This window comes from Maniola hyperantus, chromosome 26 (genome assembly GCF_902806685.2).
Source record: "Maniola hyperantus chromosome 26, iAphHyp1.2, whole genome shotgun sequence".
In the NCBI taxonomy this organism is placed as follows: domain Eukaryota; kingdom Metazoa; phylum Arthropoda; class Insecta; order Lepidoptera; family Nymphalidae; genus Maniola; species Maniola hyperantus.
This window is the reverse complement of record NC_048561.1, coordinates 1402448-1420970: the sequence shown is the minus strand read 5'-3', so window position 1 is coordinate 1420970 and position 18523 is coordinate 1402448. Positions and strand designations below refer to the sequence as shown.

The 18523-nt window shown below is 39.1% G+C and overlaps 2 protein-coding genes across 13 annotated transcripts in view; both read left to right on the top strand.

The window, feature by feature from the left end:
- The window catches only part of Lrrk (Leucine-rich repeat kinase), an 80524-nt gene extending 72552 nt beyond the window's left edge, over nt 1-7972 (top strand). Inside the window, exons 52-58 of one of the 4 annotated variants that reach the window (XR_011238207.1) lie at nt 443-553; nt 1604-1761; nt 2454-2587; nt 3647-3781; nt 4685-4792; nt 5281-7292; nt 7771-7972. Coding sequence is in view for 3 of the 4 variants with exons in the window: in XM_069507429.1 (XP_069363530.1) it covers nt 443-553; nt 1604-1761; nt 2454-2587; nt 3647-3781; nt 4685-4792; nt 5281-5352 (718 nt within the window). In the remaining variant the exon portion in view is untranslated. Of the gene's footprint in view, nt 1-442; nt 554-1603; nt 1762-2453; nt 2588-3646; nt 3782-4684; nt 4793-5280 lie in introns of all 4 variants that reach the window. The other 3 variants (XM_069507431.1, XM_069507429.1, XM_069507432.1) reach the window with 3 other exon arrangements.
- A 674-nt stretch (nt 7973-8646) lies between these two features.
- The window catches only part of kst (spectrin beta chain, non-erythrocytic 5 kst), a 157598-nt gene continuing 147721 nt past the window's right edge, over nt 8647-18523 (top strand). For 4 of the 9 annotated variants that reach the window (XM_069507428.1, XM_069507423.1, XM_069507424.1 and 1 more), the window contains exon 1: nt 15989-16094. The gene's annotated coding sequence lies outside the window, so the exon portion shown is untranslated. Of the gene's footprint in view, nt 8954-15988; nt 16095-18523 lie in introns of those variants that run through there. The other 5 variants (XM_069507425.1, XM_069507427.1, XM_069507420.1 and 2 more) reach the window with 5 other exon arrangements.

Sequence of the window (18523 nt, the reverse complement as noted above, 5' to 3'; positions counted from 1 at the left end):
CAATGCTATCTTCTACCCTATCGAGTAAAAATTCCGCAAAACTTAGAGTAAATTCTGCTAATTTAGAAATATAATTCCGCAAATTTTAGAGTAAATTTCGCTTATTTTAGATATTTAATTCCGCAAGTTTTAGAGCAAATTGTGCTAATTTAGAAATGTAATTCCGCAAATTTTAGAGTAAATTCCGCTTATTTTAGAGATTTAATTCCGCATATTTTAAAGCTAATCCCGCTTATTTTAGAGATTTAATTCGGCTTATTTTAAACTTTTTTTACATAACTTAAAGCTAGCCTCTTATCATGACCGCGTGGAATGATGCCAAGAATACTGACTGAATTTCCGCGCTGGACAGCCAGGCTGATACGGTGCGCAAAAAATAGAGAACAAATTCTGCAAATGCAGACAAATTATTCCGCTAGAGAAAATAATGAATCTATTGCAGGTTATTCATAGTGACGTCAGAGCGGCCAGAAGCGGAAGTTAGTTTTGTACTGACTGAACTTGGCACCGCAACAGAGCTGTGCTGTCTCGCCGCCGTCCACACCAATAACGGGTAGGTTTCATCATCATGATCAACCTAAAAATCAAAATCAAAATATGGTTTATTCAAAACAGGTAATAAATTACACTTCTTGAAAGTCAGTTGATGCATTTGTAAGATGATATAGTAGTGATAATTTTTACACGAACTTAAAAACTAATGCTACGAGGGTTCCAAAGGCGCCCAGGGCGTAGAAGAGCCCACAACAAACTCAGCCGGGTATTCTTTTCATTATCACCACTTTACAAAATCACTTAAACTTATTAGAACTATCACAAAGCCGTTAAGCAACTCATTCCCAAGCTTTCTTATCATTTAAATAATCCTTTACATTCTAATAGAATTTTTCAATAAGTTTACGTTTTATGAAAAGCCTGCTCACTACAGAGGCGGAAACTCGAAACTCACATTCGTGTTTTGATAACCTCTTTTATGCAACTCCCTTCGAGAGAAAGTTAAGGAAATAGATATCCTTACAGTAGCCTCTCAATATATTTATAATAACATAATTTTTGTAAGACAAAATATTCTTAGTTACAAGAAAATTGGTGATCTACACAATAGGCTAACTAGAAACAGAGACAAACTTGCAGCTCCTACCTTCCGCCTCTGGAAAGTCCAAAAGTCATTTGTGGGTATGGGTATAACCTTTTATAATAAAATCCCGCAAACTATTTTGGACTTACCTTTGCACAAGTTTAAAAAATCTATTAAAATATGCTCCTGAAAAAAGCATATTACACAATTGAAGATTATCTAAATGATAAAAGAGCGTGGATTTGACCTGCAGCTCGTTCCAGCAACGCACAAGACTGCAAATACTATTTTATACATGGCATAATCTTGTACCTATATCAAATATTTGAAAAGAGCAACCGCCGAGTTTCTCGCTGGTTCTTCTCGGTAGGAAAGGCATTCCGAACCAGTGGTAGATGCATCCGACTATTCGAAAGTACTTGTAAAAGTTTATTCGAATAAAAAAGATTTTTATTTTTTATTTTTTATTTTTCATAAACTAATATTTTCGGAATGTACACACTGAGACCTATGGTAACTCCACAGTACGGAGGTGTGGGCGGGTGGAGACAGACTTTACACCTACACGGTAACAGAGGAAGGTGTGAGTGCAGCAGAGTCTTTGTCCGCGCCTGCGCCGGGGAAGCTGGCTCTTCTCGCGGCCGCAAGGAACGTGCCCGTCGTGTTGGGGAGCTGCTCACCCGGTGAGTGGTCACCGCATTCAAAAATCATCATCATCATTATACATATCTCACACCCTAACAAAGTCCGACTACTAGTCGGAGTCGGAGAGTCGGCTGACGTCGACTTAACACGTGAGTATAGCCTGGTTTGAGATATGTATAATAGAAATCACTCACGATAGTTTAAACGCTAAAATCATCATCGTTATTACTATTTCAACTCATAGTACAATACAGATATCTTCTCAGAACGAGAAGGGTTTAACCGTTTAAGCCATAGTCTACCTTGCTAGTCAAGTGCGGATTGGAAGACATCACACACCTTTGAGAACATTATGGAGAACTTTCACGCATGCAGGTTCCTCGCGATGTTATCCTTCACCGTTAAAGAAAGACATATTTAATTATTAATACGGCCATAACTCCGAAAAGTTAGGAAGGCATCACCGACTGTTATTTTCTCTTCACCATTATGTGCCACTTTATTTTTACTTCCACTTTCTTTTCACTTTCTCTTTTTCTTTCTTTTCACTTTCACGTTCTTTTCACTTTCACTTTCTTTTTACTTTCACGTTCTTTTCACTTTCACTTTCTTTTCACTTACATTTTGTTTTTCTCTCCATTAAATTGAAATAAAGGCACTAGGTATACTATTTTTGTTTCCAGCCGTAAACAGACCGTCAGTTGGTAATATATTTACCGCTTGTTTCCAGGAGTGTTCGTGTACGCGTGGTGCGCGCAAACTCGGCGAGCAAGCGCGAGGCTTGACTGCAGCAAGCTCGCTCCGTGCTCGGAGAGCCTGCAGTCCATCGCGTTGGACGAACGACTCAACGAGGAGCGATGCCGGGTATGTGACACCCACACTTTCACACACATATACACCGCACCCTTACAGACACATACGTCATTCACACACACACGCACACACATCAAAATGGCTGTTCTGTTTGGCGGCTATTCTAAATTTGTCAACATCGCAATTAGGCACATAATGACACGTATAAACAAACTGACTTTTTCATTGCTATTATTCACAAGTGGGTTATAGAGTTTTTATTTCATTTTATTGGTTGAGTTGCTTTGTTCGTAAAAAAAGTTTCGATACAAAAAAGATCGTGTTCGATAGTAGAAATAAACTTTTAGTATTATTTTTTCACAAGTGCGCGGCGTTGAAAAACGTCGTATGATACCCGTGTGTATTGATGATTACCGTCCTCGGCTATCTTAAGACCCTCACCTAACGGCTCTGGTCTTAATGGCGCCTGAGCGGTAATCAACCCTCTTTTTTCTACAACCGCACCGCGCGCCACCGTAAGGAATTTCACCCTCACCACCTGGGTGTCTGGTGCACTTCAACCGTCCGCTGTGCCAGATCCTTCTTTCCACGCACATGCAAACTGTGGAACCAACTCCCATCGGCGGTGTTCCCACTAGATTACAACATGGGGTTATTCAAGGGACGGACCAACAGATTCCTAAAAGCCCGGCAATGCATTGGCGGTTCCTCTGGTGCTACAAATGTTCATGGGCGGCGGTAATTACTTAACATCAGGTGACCCGCCTGCTCGTTTGCTCGCTATATCTATTTAAAAAAAAAACACCCACATTACACACTTATGCTAATGTAATGTATATATTGTAATAATAAAATAAAAATAATAATAAAATGTTTTTATTTCGACCAACAAGGATCATATTGGTGTTAGTAATTACACGAAACTTAAACCTATTTGTTAGTAAAAAATCTATAACTATAATATTTATAACTATTTAAATTAGGACAGGATCGATTTGCCAGCACGTGAATCATACAACAGTGTTTCAAGTACTGACAGTAAGTACTATTAAACTAATTTAGTGCTAGTGCGGGTTAGTGTGAGTACGTATAACGTAACGTAGTGCGAAGGTGTGCTGTTGCCAGGTGACGGCGCTCTGCATACTGGGCGAGGAGGTCTACGTCGGCACCGCGTGGGGCTGCATAGTGGTCGCGCACGCCGCCTCTTTACGACCCCTCACCGTCTTCCGACCTTATGAAGAAGAGGTAAGGTTCAGAGCCTCATAGCTCAACGGATAAAGGCGTGGACTGAAAACCGAAAGGTCGACGGTTCAAATCCCGCCCGTTGCACTATTGTCGTACCTACTCCTAGCACAAGCTTGACGCTTAGTTGGAAAAGAAAGGGGAATATTAGTCATTTGACATGGCTAATATTCGTTTTTTTTAAAGTGTGATTTTTTGTTTCCTTTTTTTTTTGGAAGTCACTGTTTTAGTACTGTTGGGATTTTAAACTTGATGAAACTAAAAAAAGACCCACAAGAATTATGAAATTTGGCAGCACAATTAAAGTAATAAAATAATATGAAAGTCGGTAGTAATTAAAGTAGGTAAAGGTAATTCCTGAAAGGCCGGCAACGCATTGGTGGTTCCTCTGGGTACTGCAAATGTTCATGGGCGGCGGTAATCACTTACCATCAGGTGACCCGCCTGGTCGTTTGCTCGCCATTTTTATTAAAAAACCGGCCAAGTGCGAGTCAGGCTCGCGCAATGAGGGTTCTGTACTACAGTCGTATTTTTTCGACATTTTGCAGGATAATTCAAAAACTATGATACATAAAAATAAATAAAACTCTGTTTTAGAATGCGCAGGTGAAGACTTCATATGATACCCCACTTGATATAGTTATCTCACTTAGAAAATTGAAAATACTAATTGTTAGTTCATGACCACAATTTTTTTTTTGTGTGATGTAACCATAAATTCACGGTTTTCAGATTTTTCCCCGAATGTCAGCTATAAGACCTACCTACCTGCCAAATTTCACGATTCTAGGTCAACGGAAAGTACCCTGTAGGTTTCTTGACAGACAGACAGACAACAAAGTGATCCTATAAGGGTTCCGTTTTTCCTTTTGAGGTACGGAACCCTAAAAAAATGTAATGTGTCAGGTGCGTGCGATAGTGCCGCTGGTGCCGCACGGCAGCACCCGCGGCGCGCTGCTGGCTACCTTCGGCGCCGGGTACCGCCCGCTCGTGCAGCGGTACGCGCCCGCTCAGGTAACTATCTTCCCTACCTACTTCTTATTCCTCTTTGCTCTTTAAAAAAAAAAAAAAAAAACCTCGATTTTGTTTGTGATCTGCACAGAGAATACAACCTCAAGACTACGCATATACAAGGTTTTCCATGTAAACAAAATCACAAAATGTCTGGTGGGAGGCTTCGGCCGTGGCTAGTCACCACCCTACTGGCAAAGCCGTGCCGCCAAGCGATTTAGCGTTCCGGTACGATGCCGTGTAGAAACCAAAGGGGTATGGGTTTAATAAAAACTGCCATACCCCTTCCAGGTTAGCCCGCTATCATCTTAGACTGCATCATCACTTACCATCAGGTGAGATTGCAGTCAAGGGCTAACTTGTATCTGAATTAAAAAATAAAAAAATGTCGGGGGACAATCCACCACCACCCAGTGTCCGGCTATTTAGGCGTCTATGGTGATCTATCATTTATACCTACTAATCAATGATCAAAACATTTTGTTTTGCAGTCAAACAACAGCACAACACACAGCGGGTTCTACTGCCTGTTGTGGCGAGCACAACACTGGCTCCCGGACTAGTGACAACACTTCACAACACGGACGGAGCGGTATCGAGTGATTGTGAACCTTGGCGATATTGCGCCAAGGGACGTCAAGCGACGGCAGCTATATGAAAGTCACATAGAAATTATGGGAATAGTATTAACGGTTCAAAACTGTATTAAAAAAACGCTGTATGAAAATTGTATTTTAATACAACGACAATGAAAAAAAATCAAAAATTAACGATTTTGAGCAATTTTGCACATTGGTGATTTAGAGCTAGTATTACCACGGTAAATTTCCGTACTTTTTTATCCGCAAAATCTGAATATAGAAGTGCGCGCACCGTGGAATTATTTCCGCACCGGATTTATTTTTATTTGGGACAGTAAACAATTACGCATTATGTATCTATCTTAATATATAAAAGGAAAAGATGACTGACTGATCTATCAACGCACAGCTGAAACTACTGGACGGATTGGGCTGAAATTGGCATGCAGATAGCTATTATGACGTAGGCATCCGCTAAGAAAGGATTTTTGAAAATTCAACCCCTATGGGAGTAAAATAGGGGGTTAAAATTTATGTAGCTCACGCGGACGCGAGCATAAGCTAGTTAAAACTATGACTTAAATCTAGCAAACTAATTTTGGTAGATTAAAATTCTCGGTTTTATAAACGCACCGCATCGTGGTGCGCGCTAACTCTTAAGATTTGGATTCCTAAGCGCCAAGAAACGCTAAATGTCGGCATTTTAGTCTTTTAAGAACAGCTGTTTCCTTTTTTTTTGAAGGAACTTTTTAGTACTGTTGTGATTTTAAACTTGATGAAACTAAAAAAGGACACACAAGAATCATGAAATTTGGCAGCACAATTAAAGTAATAAAATATGAAAGTCGGTAGTAATTAAAGTAGGTAAAGGTAATTCCTAAAAGGTCGGCAACGCATCGGTGGTTCTTCTGGTGCTGCAAATGTTCATGGGGGGCGGTAATCACTTAACATCAGGTCTCTCGCTATATCTATTTAAAAAAAAAACATTGGAAGTATGCAAACTAACGAACAACTTACTATTAAAATACTTTTTAATCTAAAAATACGCAAAACATGGTTCACCTACTGATATATTATGAAACGTCAAATAACTTTATGGAATCGATAAACGGCGCATATTGGTCAGTTAAGTTTAAACGGGGTTTATCTTGCATTGCGTTGTTCAGAAACGCACTGTCTCGAGTTATCGGACCAATAGCGCTATTGAATAGATAAACCGTCCTTAAAAGTACCTTAGAAACCGGGAAACAGGCAACCATATCTAAGCAGACAGACTTTAGAAGCTATCCATCAATACCAGATTAACCGGAAGCTTTGCTGTGTACAGTGCTTTAAACTTATCTAAATATATAAAATGAAAAGACTGACTGACTGACTGATCTATCAACGCACAGCTCAAACTACTGGATCGGGCTGAAATTTGGCAAGCAGAATAGCTATTATGACGTAGGCATCCGCTAAGAAAGGATTTTTGAAAATTCAACCCCTAAGAGGGTGAAATAGGTGTTTGAAATTTGTGTAGCCCACGCGGACGAAGTCGCGAGCATAAGCTAGTTTATTTTATAATAATTTATTTTCTATAATATTATTTTTAAATTAATATTATAGAAAAAATAATTAAGTGTCACAAAAATATGCATTTAAAATGCTTATTGTACAAGGTTAATTCAAAAATACTGACAACATAACTATAGACGAACTAATTATGTACAGCGATCGCAAAACAAGTACGGGAGTCGGCAGGAAATATTGTAGGTACATCGACTATTAGAAAGAGACTTCCGCTTCGTAGAGCGTTGTCTCTGTCACTCTTACCTATGTTAGGTTTTGTCGATCTCAACGACAGAGACGACGCTCAGCGAGACCGCTCTTTCCAAAGGTCGATGTAAAATATTTCCTGCCGCCACTATACTTCTCTTAAGGTGACGCAGGACGCTCGACCGAAATTGGCCGCGCACGTGGGTAACGTGTTTGCTTTTCACTTGACATTGTATGAGAAAGTTGAGAGGCACGATGATTATCACTGAAATCAAGCGCGCGAAAAAGGTTTAGGAAAAGTATTTTTGAGAAAAAACTACTGAATTTATGTTTGCAAAGTAAAGTTATTTCAACTAATGAATAAATAAACTACGTCTAATGATAAATTGTTTTAGAATTTTCATATCCCTAATCTTATTTATTTACGCCCAAAGTTGTCATAAATTTAGTGTTAAAATAGGAATCTTTTGAGGCCCGTAACTTTTAAATCAATATTTTTTTCAATGTTTTAGATATCATTGAACCTAGATAATGACGAGATAAATCAATGTAATTCTTAGTTTTGTGCGTACAATATCGAATATTGTTGTATTTTCCCTCCTACGTTTGTATGGAGAAAGCACCGAACTGAGTCACCTTAAGAAGCTTTGCTTCAAACAATGCAATTAAATTGTAATTTTTGTAGTTTTCGTCATCTCTCAAAGTACCATTAAGACTAAGTTTGTGTAAATTATGTAAGCAAGTGTGGATTATTATTTTTGTAACTTTGTTTTAATTTATTGTAACTAGGTATGTCGCAAAGAATTTTTCGAGCCAAAGAAGTATAATAAAGAAATATTGTAGTTGAAAATGTCTTTTATTTATCCATACTAATATTATAAATGTGAAAGTGTGTCTGTCTGCCTGTCTGTCTGTCTGTCTGCTAGCTTTTCACGGCCCAACCGTTCAACCGATTTTGATGAAATTTGGTACAGAGTTAGCTTATATCCCGGGGAAGGACATAGGCTACTTTTCATCCCAGAAAATTGATGAGTTCCCACGGGATTTTTTAAAATCTAAATCCACGCGTACGAAGTCGCGGGCATCAGCTAGTAGTTTATAAATGTCATCCAATGTATAAAATCTATCAAATCCAAATCAAAATATTTTTCATTCAATTAAACTTTTACAAGTACTTTTGAATTGTCAAATGCGTCAGCTACCATTGGTTAGTTTAGGTTAACTATCAAGAAACTCGGCGGTTAAAGAAATGCAAAGCAGAGTCCGCTCTAAAGGCGGCCTTGGCGCACTGGTTAAGCGCTGTGGTCTTGTTAGTGGAAGGTCCCGGGTTCGATTCCTGGCAGGAAAAATCAGGGTAATTTTTGGGCGTATTCCCACAGAAACTAGGGTAAAACCAAGATCGCAAGTGGAAACACTTCTGACGCGATGGCAACTTGCTTCAGTCATTCAGTGACATAGTTCTATTCTCTTTTACTTGGTTGACAGCATATTTACAAAGTACTCTGTGGTTGACAGCAAGTGTCAACGCACGTAGGACGAGTTTTGTGCAAGTTTTTGTACTACAAAAAATGCCGACTTGTTTTCTCAATTAAAACAACATTTTCTTACGAAAACGCGTAATCAGTGCCTTAGACGTTATTTACTATGTCCGATACGTACTCTTAAAGGTACTTTGGTTACTTTTGAATGCCGATATTCAGTGAAATAAATGTTAAAATATGACAACAAGTTTGGGTGTGTGAATAAGTGAGTGGATCGAATTTTTGTGGATTTTGCACGTGTTTTTCCTGCTAACGGACGCCGAAAAGAGTTTGCCCGCCCTAAGGTAAGTTTGTAACAACTTTTTAATACTTTTGGGTGTATTTACCAACTTTTTTTTAGAAGAAATAACTAACACGGGAAAGTGTCGCGTATTAGTTACGTTGCATGTTCGAATTTCGAAAGTAGGTTTCCCGTATTCTTTTGAATTTCCAAACTCAAATTAATCGAAGTCATGTGATTTTTAATAGCTTGATTAGAAAAACATTTGGAATAATTATAAAAGTTACGTAATTTCATTGTTTTAAAATGTTAATTTGTAGAAAACAAGTTGATGGAATGTAAGGAATGTGGCTAATCCGATAATCCAATTCAATAGATTTATGTACGGCATTGTAACGCGCCCTTGAGCTGTAGAATAGAAATGCAGGTGTATGAAAATGATTAGTTATACTGTTGCTCTTTAATATTGCCATTTTCATGGTTGATTTATTAACAAAACTGTATGTAGCTACCAATGGCTTTGGTGACATCCATACTTCCATACAAATACAACATTATAAATGCGAAAGTGTGTCTGTCTGTCTGTCTGCTAGCTTTTCACAGCCCAACTGCTTAACCGGTTTGGATGAAATTTGGTACAGCGATAGCTTGCATCCCAGAAAAGGACATCAAAGAGTTCCCACAGAATTTTAAAAACCAAAACTTCTTTTCATACAAGCTTCACCTAGTTTCAAATATAAGTAAGTATTTAGATTAAGATAAAGCTGTGATAGCCTAGTGGTTAGGACGTCCACCTTCTAATTGGAAGTCAGGAGTTCAATCCCGAGCACGCAGCTCTAACTTTTCGGAGTTATGTGCGTTTTAATTAATTAAATATCACTTGCTTTTACGGTCGAGAGGAAACCTGCATGCCTGAGAGTTCTACATAATGTTCTCAAAGGTGTGTGAAGACTACCAATCCGCACATGGCCAGCGTGGTAGACTATGGCCAAAGCCCTTCTCACTCTTAAAGGAGACCTGTGCTCTGTAGTGAGCCGGTGATGGGTTGTTCATGATGTAATGATGAAGTATTTAGATTATTACTTACTTAATATTTATAAACTTAAATCTAAAAAAACAACATTAAATTAAAACTAAAATAAATTAAATTATATCTAAAACCTCATCGAGACCACCGCAGCGAGGCATTGTACCCAAGATGCTGGCAGCATTACCCCTTTGGATGGCAAAACTAATTCTTTGACCAAGGTAGCTGCCAGCTCTTGGGTCCCCGGTTGACTCGATAGGCCCTTTTCGAAATTTCCTCAAAAAGAGCTCAAGGTCTCCAAAAGGCACAAATATGAAGCTCCCATCGAGGTTTTCATATTTGCGCCTCTTGGCCTGTTCGGCGCTGCACCCGCCATAGAGGAGGTCGCCTGAATGTGGGAAATTACTTAATTATAATTACTCAATCAATCAACTAAGCTAAAGATGTGTTAATCTACCAAATAGATTAGTTTTTAATGGCATGTTTCTTATTTTTTTAGGTTAATGATTTTGATAGTCACTTCTATGACTCAAGCTACAAGCAATTTAAGAGATACTAGATTTGGTTCTACCCCTGATTTATCAGTGTGAATTTTAGAAGGATTTTTTAAAATTCCTTGTGCATATTGTTGCTTACGCTAGCCAGTGGCGGGTTTGCTCTAAGGCCCAGTAGGCCCGGGCCTAGTTTCGCTAGCCAGTGGTGGGTTTGCTCTAAGGCCCAGTAGGCCCGGGCCTAGGGCGGCCAATCGTGGCAAAAAATTCACTGATGCTATGATAAAAGTTGTATATATAAAGTAAATTCATTATGTAGTGTATAATATAATTATAATATATTATAGCCTCAATAGCTCAACCGGTAAAGGAGTGGACTGAAAAACCGAAAGGTTGACGGTTCAAACCCTGCCCGTTGTACTATTGTCGTACCTACTCCTAGCACAAGCTTGACGCTTAGTTGGAGAGGAAAGGGGAATATTATTCATTTAACATGTCTAATATTCTTTAAAAAACAAAAAATGAGTGCTGAGAAAGGGGCGGCTGGTACCTGCTTAAGCAATAGGCCTAGGGCCTAGGGCCTAGGGCGACCAATGCTAGCTATACACAATCAAGTTTACAGGTCAAGTTTGCATGACATCATGCATACTTGACCACTAAAGTTCCAACACCACAAATAGTCCGTACAAAATGACTCAAAATGTCGAAAAAATACGACTGTAGTACGGAACCCTCGTTGCGCGAGCCTGACTGGCACTTGGCCGGTTTTTTTGAAATTATTCTACAAAAAATCACTTCATTTTATTACTACAGTCTAAGACCCATTATGTATTTAGGGCTAAATTTTAGGCAGACTGTAGGGACCTATCAACAAAATACTGTGATTGCAATTTGCAAACTGCCTATTCACCAAAAAATTCTCCAACCATGACAAAGTATTGACTCGAGTTATACACCTGTGTAGACCATAGACCCTACCTCTATTCACAAATAAAAACACAATACGACCTGCTTAACAACCTTTTTTCAAACGCGTCACCATAAATAACCTAATTGTTTCGTCTCGCCACTCGGCCTATTGTTCCGATTTCGAATTTGAAAAAAAAAACGGCTCGGGCCGTTCTTGGCCGCCAACGGACAAAAACAAAATGTTATGGCGGCGCGATTACGTCATGGAATTTACTGATAATACCTACACATGGAACAACAGGCTTAATTCGCTCATTCAATCCATCAAAACAGACAAATTTATAGTACGCGACAGGTCAAGATGGCAATCGGGAAGGGAACGCCCCGCACAACCCCCGCGCTAACCCGGTGCGGGCGAGCGCGGGTGACGTGCGGGCGTCCCCCTGCCTTATACGGTATACCCCGATTGCCATTTCGATATCTCGCGTACTATATAGTGCCCGGCAGGAAGTACATCGAACTTGAGAAAGAGATTTCGGCTTTGTAGAGCGCCGTCTCTGTTACTCATACCTGCTGTGGTCTGTGTGACGTTTTGTCGGTCTCAAAGACAGAAACAACGCTCTACGAATTCGTTATCTCATTCTAAAGTTGATGTATAAATGTTTCCGTAGGAGAACTAGAGTAACCGACATAGCTCAACGGGTTGCGAAGCTGAAGTGGCAATGGGCAGGGCACATAGTTCGTACAACCGATACACGTTGGGGTCGCAAGGTGCTGGAATGGCGACCTCGCACCCGAAGATGCAGCGTTGGAAGACCCCCCCCCACTAGTTGGACGGACGGCATCAGACGAGTCGCAGGGAGCCGCTGGATGGCGGCGGCGCAAGACCGTAGCGTGTGGAAGTCCCTACAAGAGACCTATGTCCTGTGGACGTCTATTGGTTGATGATAATGATGACTGTAGTCCATGTGGTGCTGATGTCTATGGCGGATGGCTTCATGAGCTGAGGCATGCCGGGTGCAACGCACGTGTTAGGGTTGGGCACCCGCTCCGCACATGTGTGTGTTTATTTTGAACGGCTATTTACATCGCGGCCAATGCGAGCCGTTCTCAAAATCAGTGGTTCCGTACATTTAATTTTTCGTCATAGTTAGACAAAAAATAATAATCTTTCTAGGCTTGCGCAAGGGAAAGTTGCGTTCGAAAGATGCGTTTGTGTCGTTATCAAGAACGACGATGCACCTCGGCGTCACTCCGCTCCGGTCTGCGGGTGTGCGTTGCGCGTTACATCGCGAATGTTGTGAATGGTGAAATTGACCCGGCACGCGTGTGAGCGGGCGGCGCGTCACGCCCTACTTCTCGCCACGAGCGGAGGCCTTCGCTCGTCTGATCATTTTGTTATTTTATTACTTACGTTTAACTTAATTACCAACACTACCCATCTATGATATTTAAGTAATTTAGAATAGAATAGAATAGAATAATGTTTATTCGAGGTATATAGATGGTACATGGTGTAGGCAATATCGTCCTGTACAGCAGTGCAACACCTCGAACAGATAGGCCACTCAGCTTGTGTTGAGACGTCGCTCGCGTCGGGCCCCTCAGACACAAACCTCTAGAGCAAATATCTGAGGTACCAGACGCCCCAACGCTGATTTTCAGTGACCGCCTTTTAAATATTACCTAAACGTCAGTGGCATAGAATATATAAAGTTGGCGAGTAAATGGATAAATAAAATGAAATAAAGTGTTTAAAGTTTTAAAGTGATATAGGACACATTACATTGAAATAGATGTTGTAAATTGTAAGAATAGGAAAATTGTACGATAGTTTTTTTTTTGTATAATAAAGAAAAAATAAAATAAAATAAAATAGCTCGCAAGGTGTAGATGAGAAAGTAAAGTTTGGTAAGATAAATAAATTAAATAAATTTTGACTAAATCTGTAACTTTTGAATATTTAAAAGATGTCTTTTGAATTTTACTTTAAAAGCGCCAGAAGTCTGATTAATTAGTGCCCTTATTACAAATGCGAAAGTGTGTTTGTTTGTTGGTTTACTGGTGTGTCCTTCAATCACGTCGCAACTGAGCAACGGATTGACGTGATTTTTTGCATGGGTATATATAAAGACCTGGAGAGTAACTTAGGCTACTTTTAATCCCGGAAAATCAAAGAGTTCCCACAATCAGCTAGTATACAATATTTCCTGCCGGGTAGTCGATGATCGCAATCACCTCCGTATGGTCCAACATTGAACATTTTACGCCGGATCTCTAAAATCCCCTATGTTTACAAAGGATCCGTATGTAAACGGCCCACGGGATGCCGAGAGTTGGCCCATGGCTTCGACCCTCCTTTCTCTATCATAATAATTTAAACAATAACCAACATAAAAATAAAGGTATTGAACCTAACTTTAAAAAAACCGGTCAAGTGCGACTCGGACTGGCACTCGAAGCGTTCCGTATCATCACAAGAAAGGGGTACAAGAAAATGGGTTTTATTGAAACTTTTATATTAAGTACTAGATGATGGAGAGTGACATAGGCTACTTTTTATCCCGGGAAATCAAAGAGTTCCCGCGGAATTTTTGAAAACCTAAATCCACGCGGACGAAGTCGCGGGCATCATCTATATATAAATAAATAATAATCGTTTCTAATAAACACTTACTTAATTTATTCAATTTCTTTTTCTATGACGTTTCGTTTTAACAACAACAAGTCTATAAAATCATATATTATAGTCGCTATTAGCTAAAATATAGATTAAGCTGTAATAGAGCAGTACGCTTAGTACGAGATTTTATGTCTCACCAACGTTGATAGTATTCGAGCACAGATATGTCCAGATTTGCAACTAGCGTGGCCCCCTCAAATAAATAAATAAAAAAGCTTTTACTATTCCTTACATGCACATACTTAATTTTACTTAGTTTTTAATTTTATCTTTTATTAACATTATATTATATTTACAATTACTTTTAATTTTTTCTTATTCTTATTATTATAAATTATTTATTTATTTAAGTATGTAGTTATTTACAATTGCAGGTGCTACCTGGCTTGGAACCACTCACGAAATCTCTTAAATATTTTACAAATACTCACGTACAAAAACATTTTACACAAACAAAAAAAGTGGCTACGGTGATAAGGACAAAGCATAATCATTTTGTCACGTTCTAACAAGAGCTTAAATGCATTTAGCTATCTCGCTCTAACAGTAAGTGTCACAATAGGGCTACTTCTAACAGTCCTTATTCTGAGTATTCGAGTGTCGAAACACTTCCGCGTTATAGTAAACTGGATCTGAAGTGCCTTGTTTTAAAGCTCAAGTTTGTCTACACATCTACAGCCAGCGCTCCAAGCGGAAACGTAGCGAAATTAAAATCAGTGGCATTGAATTTTTGACTTCAATGCAAGGTTCTTTAGGTCCATTTTACTTTGACGTTATTGTGTTTCGACTCTCGAATTCTAGAAACGTTTGGTCATTGGTGAGACGTAAAATCTTATACTAAGCGTTACTGTTTTCAAGGAAATACTAAAATTCAAAAGGAAGAATAAAATTATAATGAATGTATTCTGCTTTTAAATGTGCCATAAATATGCAGATGTACTTGTTTCTATGTTATTTATTTACTAGCTTATGCTCGCGACTTCGTCTGCGTGGACTACACAAATTTCAAACCCTTGTTTCCCCCCCTTAGGGGTTGAATTTTCAAAAATCCTTTCTTAGCGAATGCCCATTGCCTACGTCATAATAGCAATCTGCATGCCAAATTTCAGCTCGATCCGTCCAGTAGTGTGTGTTGATAGATCAGTCAGTCAGTAAGTTACCTTTGCCTTTTATTATATTTAGATTTATTGAAACACACAAAATATAGAATACTTAACATAGCGAACGCAATACCAATGATAAAACTAAGAACATATAAAGTACAGGAAAATTAATTACCTTATTGCAAAATATAACGCTTGAAAAACACGGTAGAAACTTCAACGTATTTAATAACCAGTTAGTAGGTAATAATATGTGAAAATGTGTTTGTTTGTTGGTTTGTCCTTCAATCACGTCGCAACGGAGCAACGGATCGACGTGATTTTTTGCACGGACCAAGTCCTAAAGACCTGGAAAGACCTGGAGAGTGACATAGGCTAATTTTTATCCCGGGAAATCAAGGAGTTCCCACGGGATTTTTATAAATCTAAATCCTCGCGGACGAAGTCATCATTTTCGGCTGCTGCGCCAACCCGTGCTTTCGTGATTCCTTTCGTCTAAGGTTGCCTGGAAGAGATCGCTTTAGCGATAAGGCCGCCTTTGCATGCTACAGCTATTAGATTAAGATCCTTGTATATTTTTCAATGTTTGTGTTGTGTGCAATAAAGTATAAATAAATAAATAAAAAAATAAAAAATCCTTGAAGTGTAAGTAAAACACTATCATAAAAAATATGAATCTTAGTTATCCTCGTAATCCAAAATTCCGTAGATATAATAGGTACATAAGGCAAATCCTAATCTAATCGAATTGCGTAAAGGTTTCCGCACGCATTCCACGGATCCCTGAAATTCTCACACATGACGGAAACATACCATTTAACGGCATAACTTCAACACCCGACAAGTACCAAAACTTCTAACCTAAAACCTAACGTCCTAATCGCCAGTCTGTGACCGACCGCCGTTGAGTACACATCTCGTGCCGTGCGTGATAAATAAATACAAAAAAAATTGTTACAATTATTATTGTGCAATAAAAGGTGATTAATAGTGTATGTATAAGTATATGTGTCTTAGTGTTATAAAAATACATAAAAGTGAAAAATCGGCGTTTTGGTGTTTTTAAGTTGGCTGTTTTAGAGTGATTTGACGGATTGCCCAAATGCCGACATGCTAGATGGCTTGGATTGGATTTTTTACATTTTTTTGCAATAATTTTAGTATTTCATGCTTTTACTTAAAATTGCGATGTTATGCGGAATTTTATCCGATTTCTATTCGATTCGAAATCTTACTGTTGCTAATTTAGAGCCTCAATAGCTCAACGGGTAAAGGAGTGGACTGAAAACCGAGGGTCGACGGTTCAAACCCCGCCCGTTGCACTATTGTCATACCTACTCCTAGCACAAACTTGACGCTTAGTTGGAGAGGAAGTGGCTAAATATTCTTCAAAAAATAATCTGAGCATCTATCACACTAATCATGCTATCATACTTATAATACTAATATTATAAAGGCGAAAGTTTGTGTGTATGTTTGTTGCTCTTTTACGCAATAACTCCTGGACGTATTTGGCTGAAATTGAGAATGAAAATAGATTATACCTTGGCTTAACACATAGGCTACTTTTCATTCCGGAAAACGGGGCGAGAGATCCGGGGCTGGTGCCCGGGATAGAAAATTCCGTGGAAACTTTTTTTTTTAAATTCAGATACAAGTTAGCCCTTGACTGCAATCTCAACTGATGGTAAGTGATGATGCAGTCTAAGATGATAGCGGGCTAACCTGGAAGGGGTATGGCAGTTTTTATTAAAGCCATACCCCTTTGGTTTCTACACGGCATCGTACCGGAACACTAAATCGCTTCGCGGCACGGCTTTGCCGGTAGGGTGGTAACTAGCCACGGCCGAAGCCTCCCTCCAGACCAGACCAGAAATTTAGAAATTATAAAATTCCAAACCCCTGCCAGGAACCGAACCCGGGACCTCCCACTAATAAGACCACTGCGCCAGGGAGGTCGTCAAATTCTGGAATAAAGAATAGCCTACGTCCGTCCCCGGAATGCAGTAGTTATCTACAAAATTTCGTCAAAACGGATGGGCAACGGAAAGATAACAGACAGACAGACACTTTCGCATTTATAATAATATGTAACTAGCTGACCCAGCCCCGGCTTCGCTCGGGTGGAATCTAGAAAATTGGTGTGGGGGTAGAATTTTCAAAAATCCTGAAATAGGTAATACCTACGTATTTTTTCTTTTGTAACGAAAACCCAAATATCAATTTTCATGGAAATAACTTGAAAAATGAAGGACTTTTATACAAACTTTCATCCCCTATTTACCCCCCTTAGGGGTGGAATTTCGAAAAATCCATTCTTGGTGGATACCTACTCTTTACAAAGAACACACCTTCCAAACTTCATGTCTCTAAGACCAGTTGTTTAGGCTGTGCGTTGATATATAAGTCAGTCAGTCAGTCGGGACTTTGAATTTTATATATGTAGATTGGATAATATTATTTTTAGAATTCGTGTCTGTCGCGTTCTTGGGTGAAGGATAACATCGTGAGAAAATCTGCATACCTATCTGACTACTTATCACGCTTTTAGGGTTCCGTACCTCAATAGGAAAAACGGAACCCTTATAGGATCACTTTGTTGTCTGTCTGTCTGTCAGTCTGTCTGTCAAGAAACCTACAGGGTACTTCCCGTTGACCTAGAATCATGAAATTTGGTAGGTAGGTAGATCTTATAGCTGACATTTGGCAAAAATCTGAAAACCATGAATTTGGGGTTAGATCACACAAAAAAAAAATTGTGGTCATGAACTAATAATTAGTATTTTCAACTTTTGAAGTGAGATAACTATATCAAGTGGGGTATCATATGAAAGGTCTTCACCTGTACATTCTAAAACAGATATTTATTTATTTTTATACATCATAGTTTTTGAATTATCGTGCAAAATGTCGAAAAAATACGACTGTAGTACGGAACCCTCATTGCGCGAGCCTGACTCGCAATTGGCCGGTTTTTTTATATCACCACTAGATTTGGAATCGATGATAAGCGAATCGCGTCATTGTTATCATTGAGATAAGGACTAGTGTCATTAGCTGCTATTGAACCGGTGGTACTGGTTTGCTGCAACCTGCAAGGTGGTGACAAAATTCTGTAATTTTTTTGCATGAAACTTCTCAATTTGTCGTTCAGCACTTATTTAATTTTTAGAGGTTTTTAGGTAATACAGAGAGAGCCCGGGAGGTCAAGACCTTCGTTATTTTAAAAGTCGCGGCCGAAGCCTTCCACCAGTACCCATAGTACAAGATTTTACGTCTCACCAAACCAAACCAAATTCGAGAGTCGAAATACTTCCGCGTTACAGTAAACTGGATCTTAAATGCCTTGTTTTAAAGCTCAAGTTTGTCTACACTTCTACAGCCAGCGCTCCAAGCGGAAACATTGCGAAATTAAAATCAG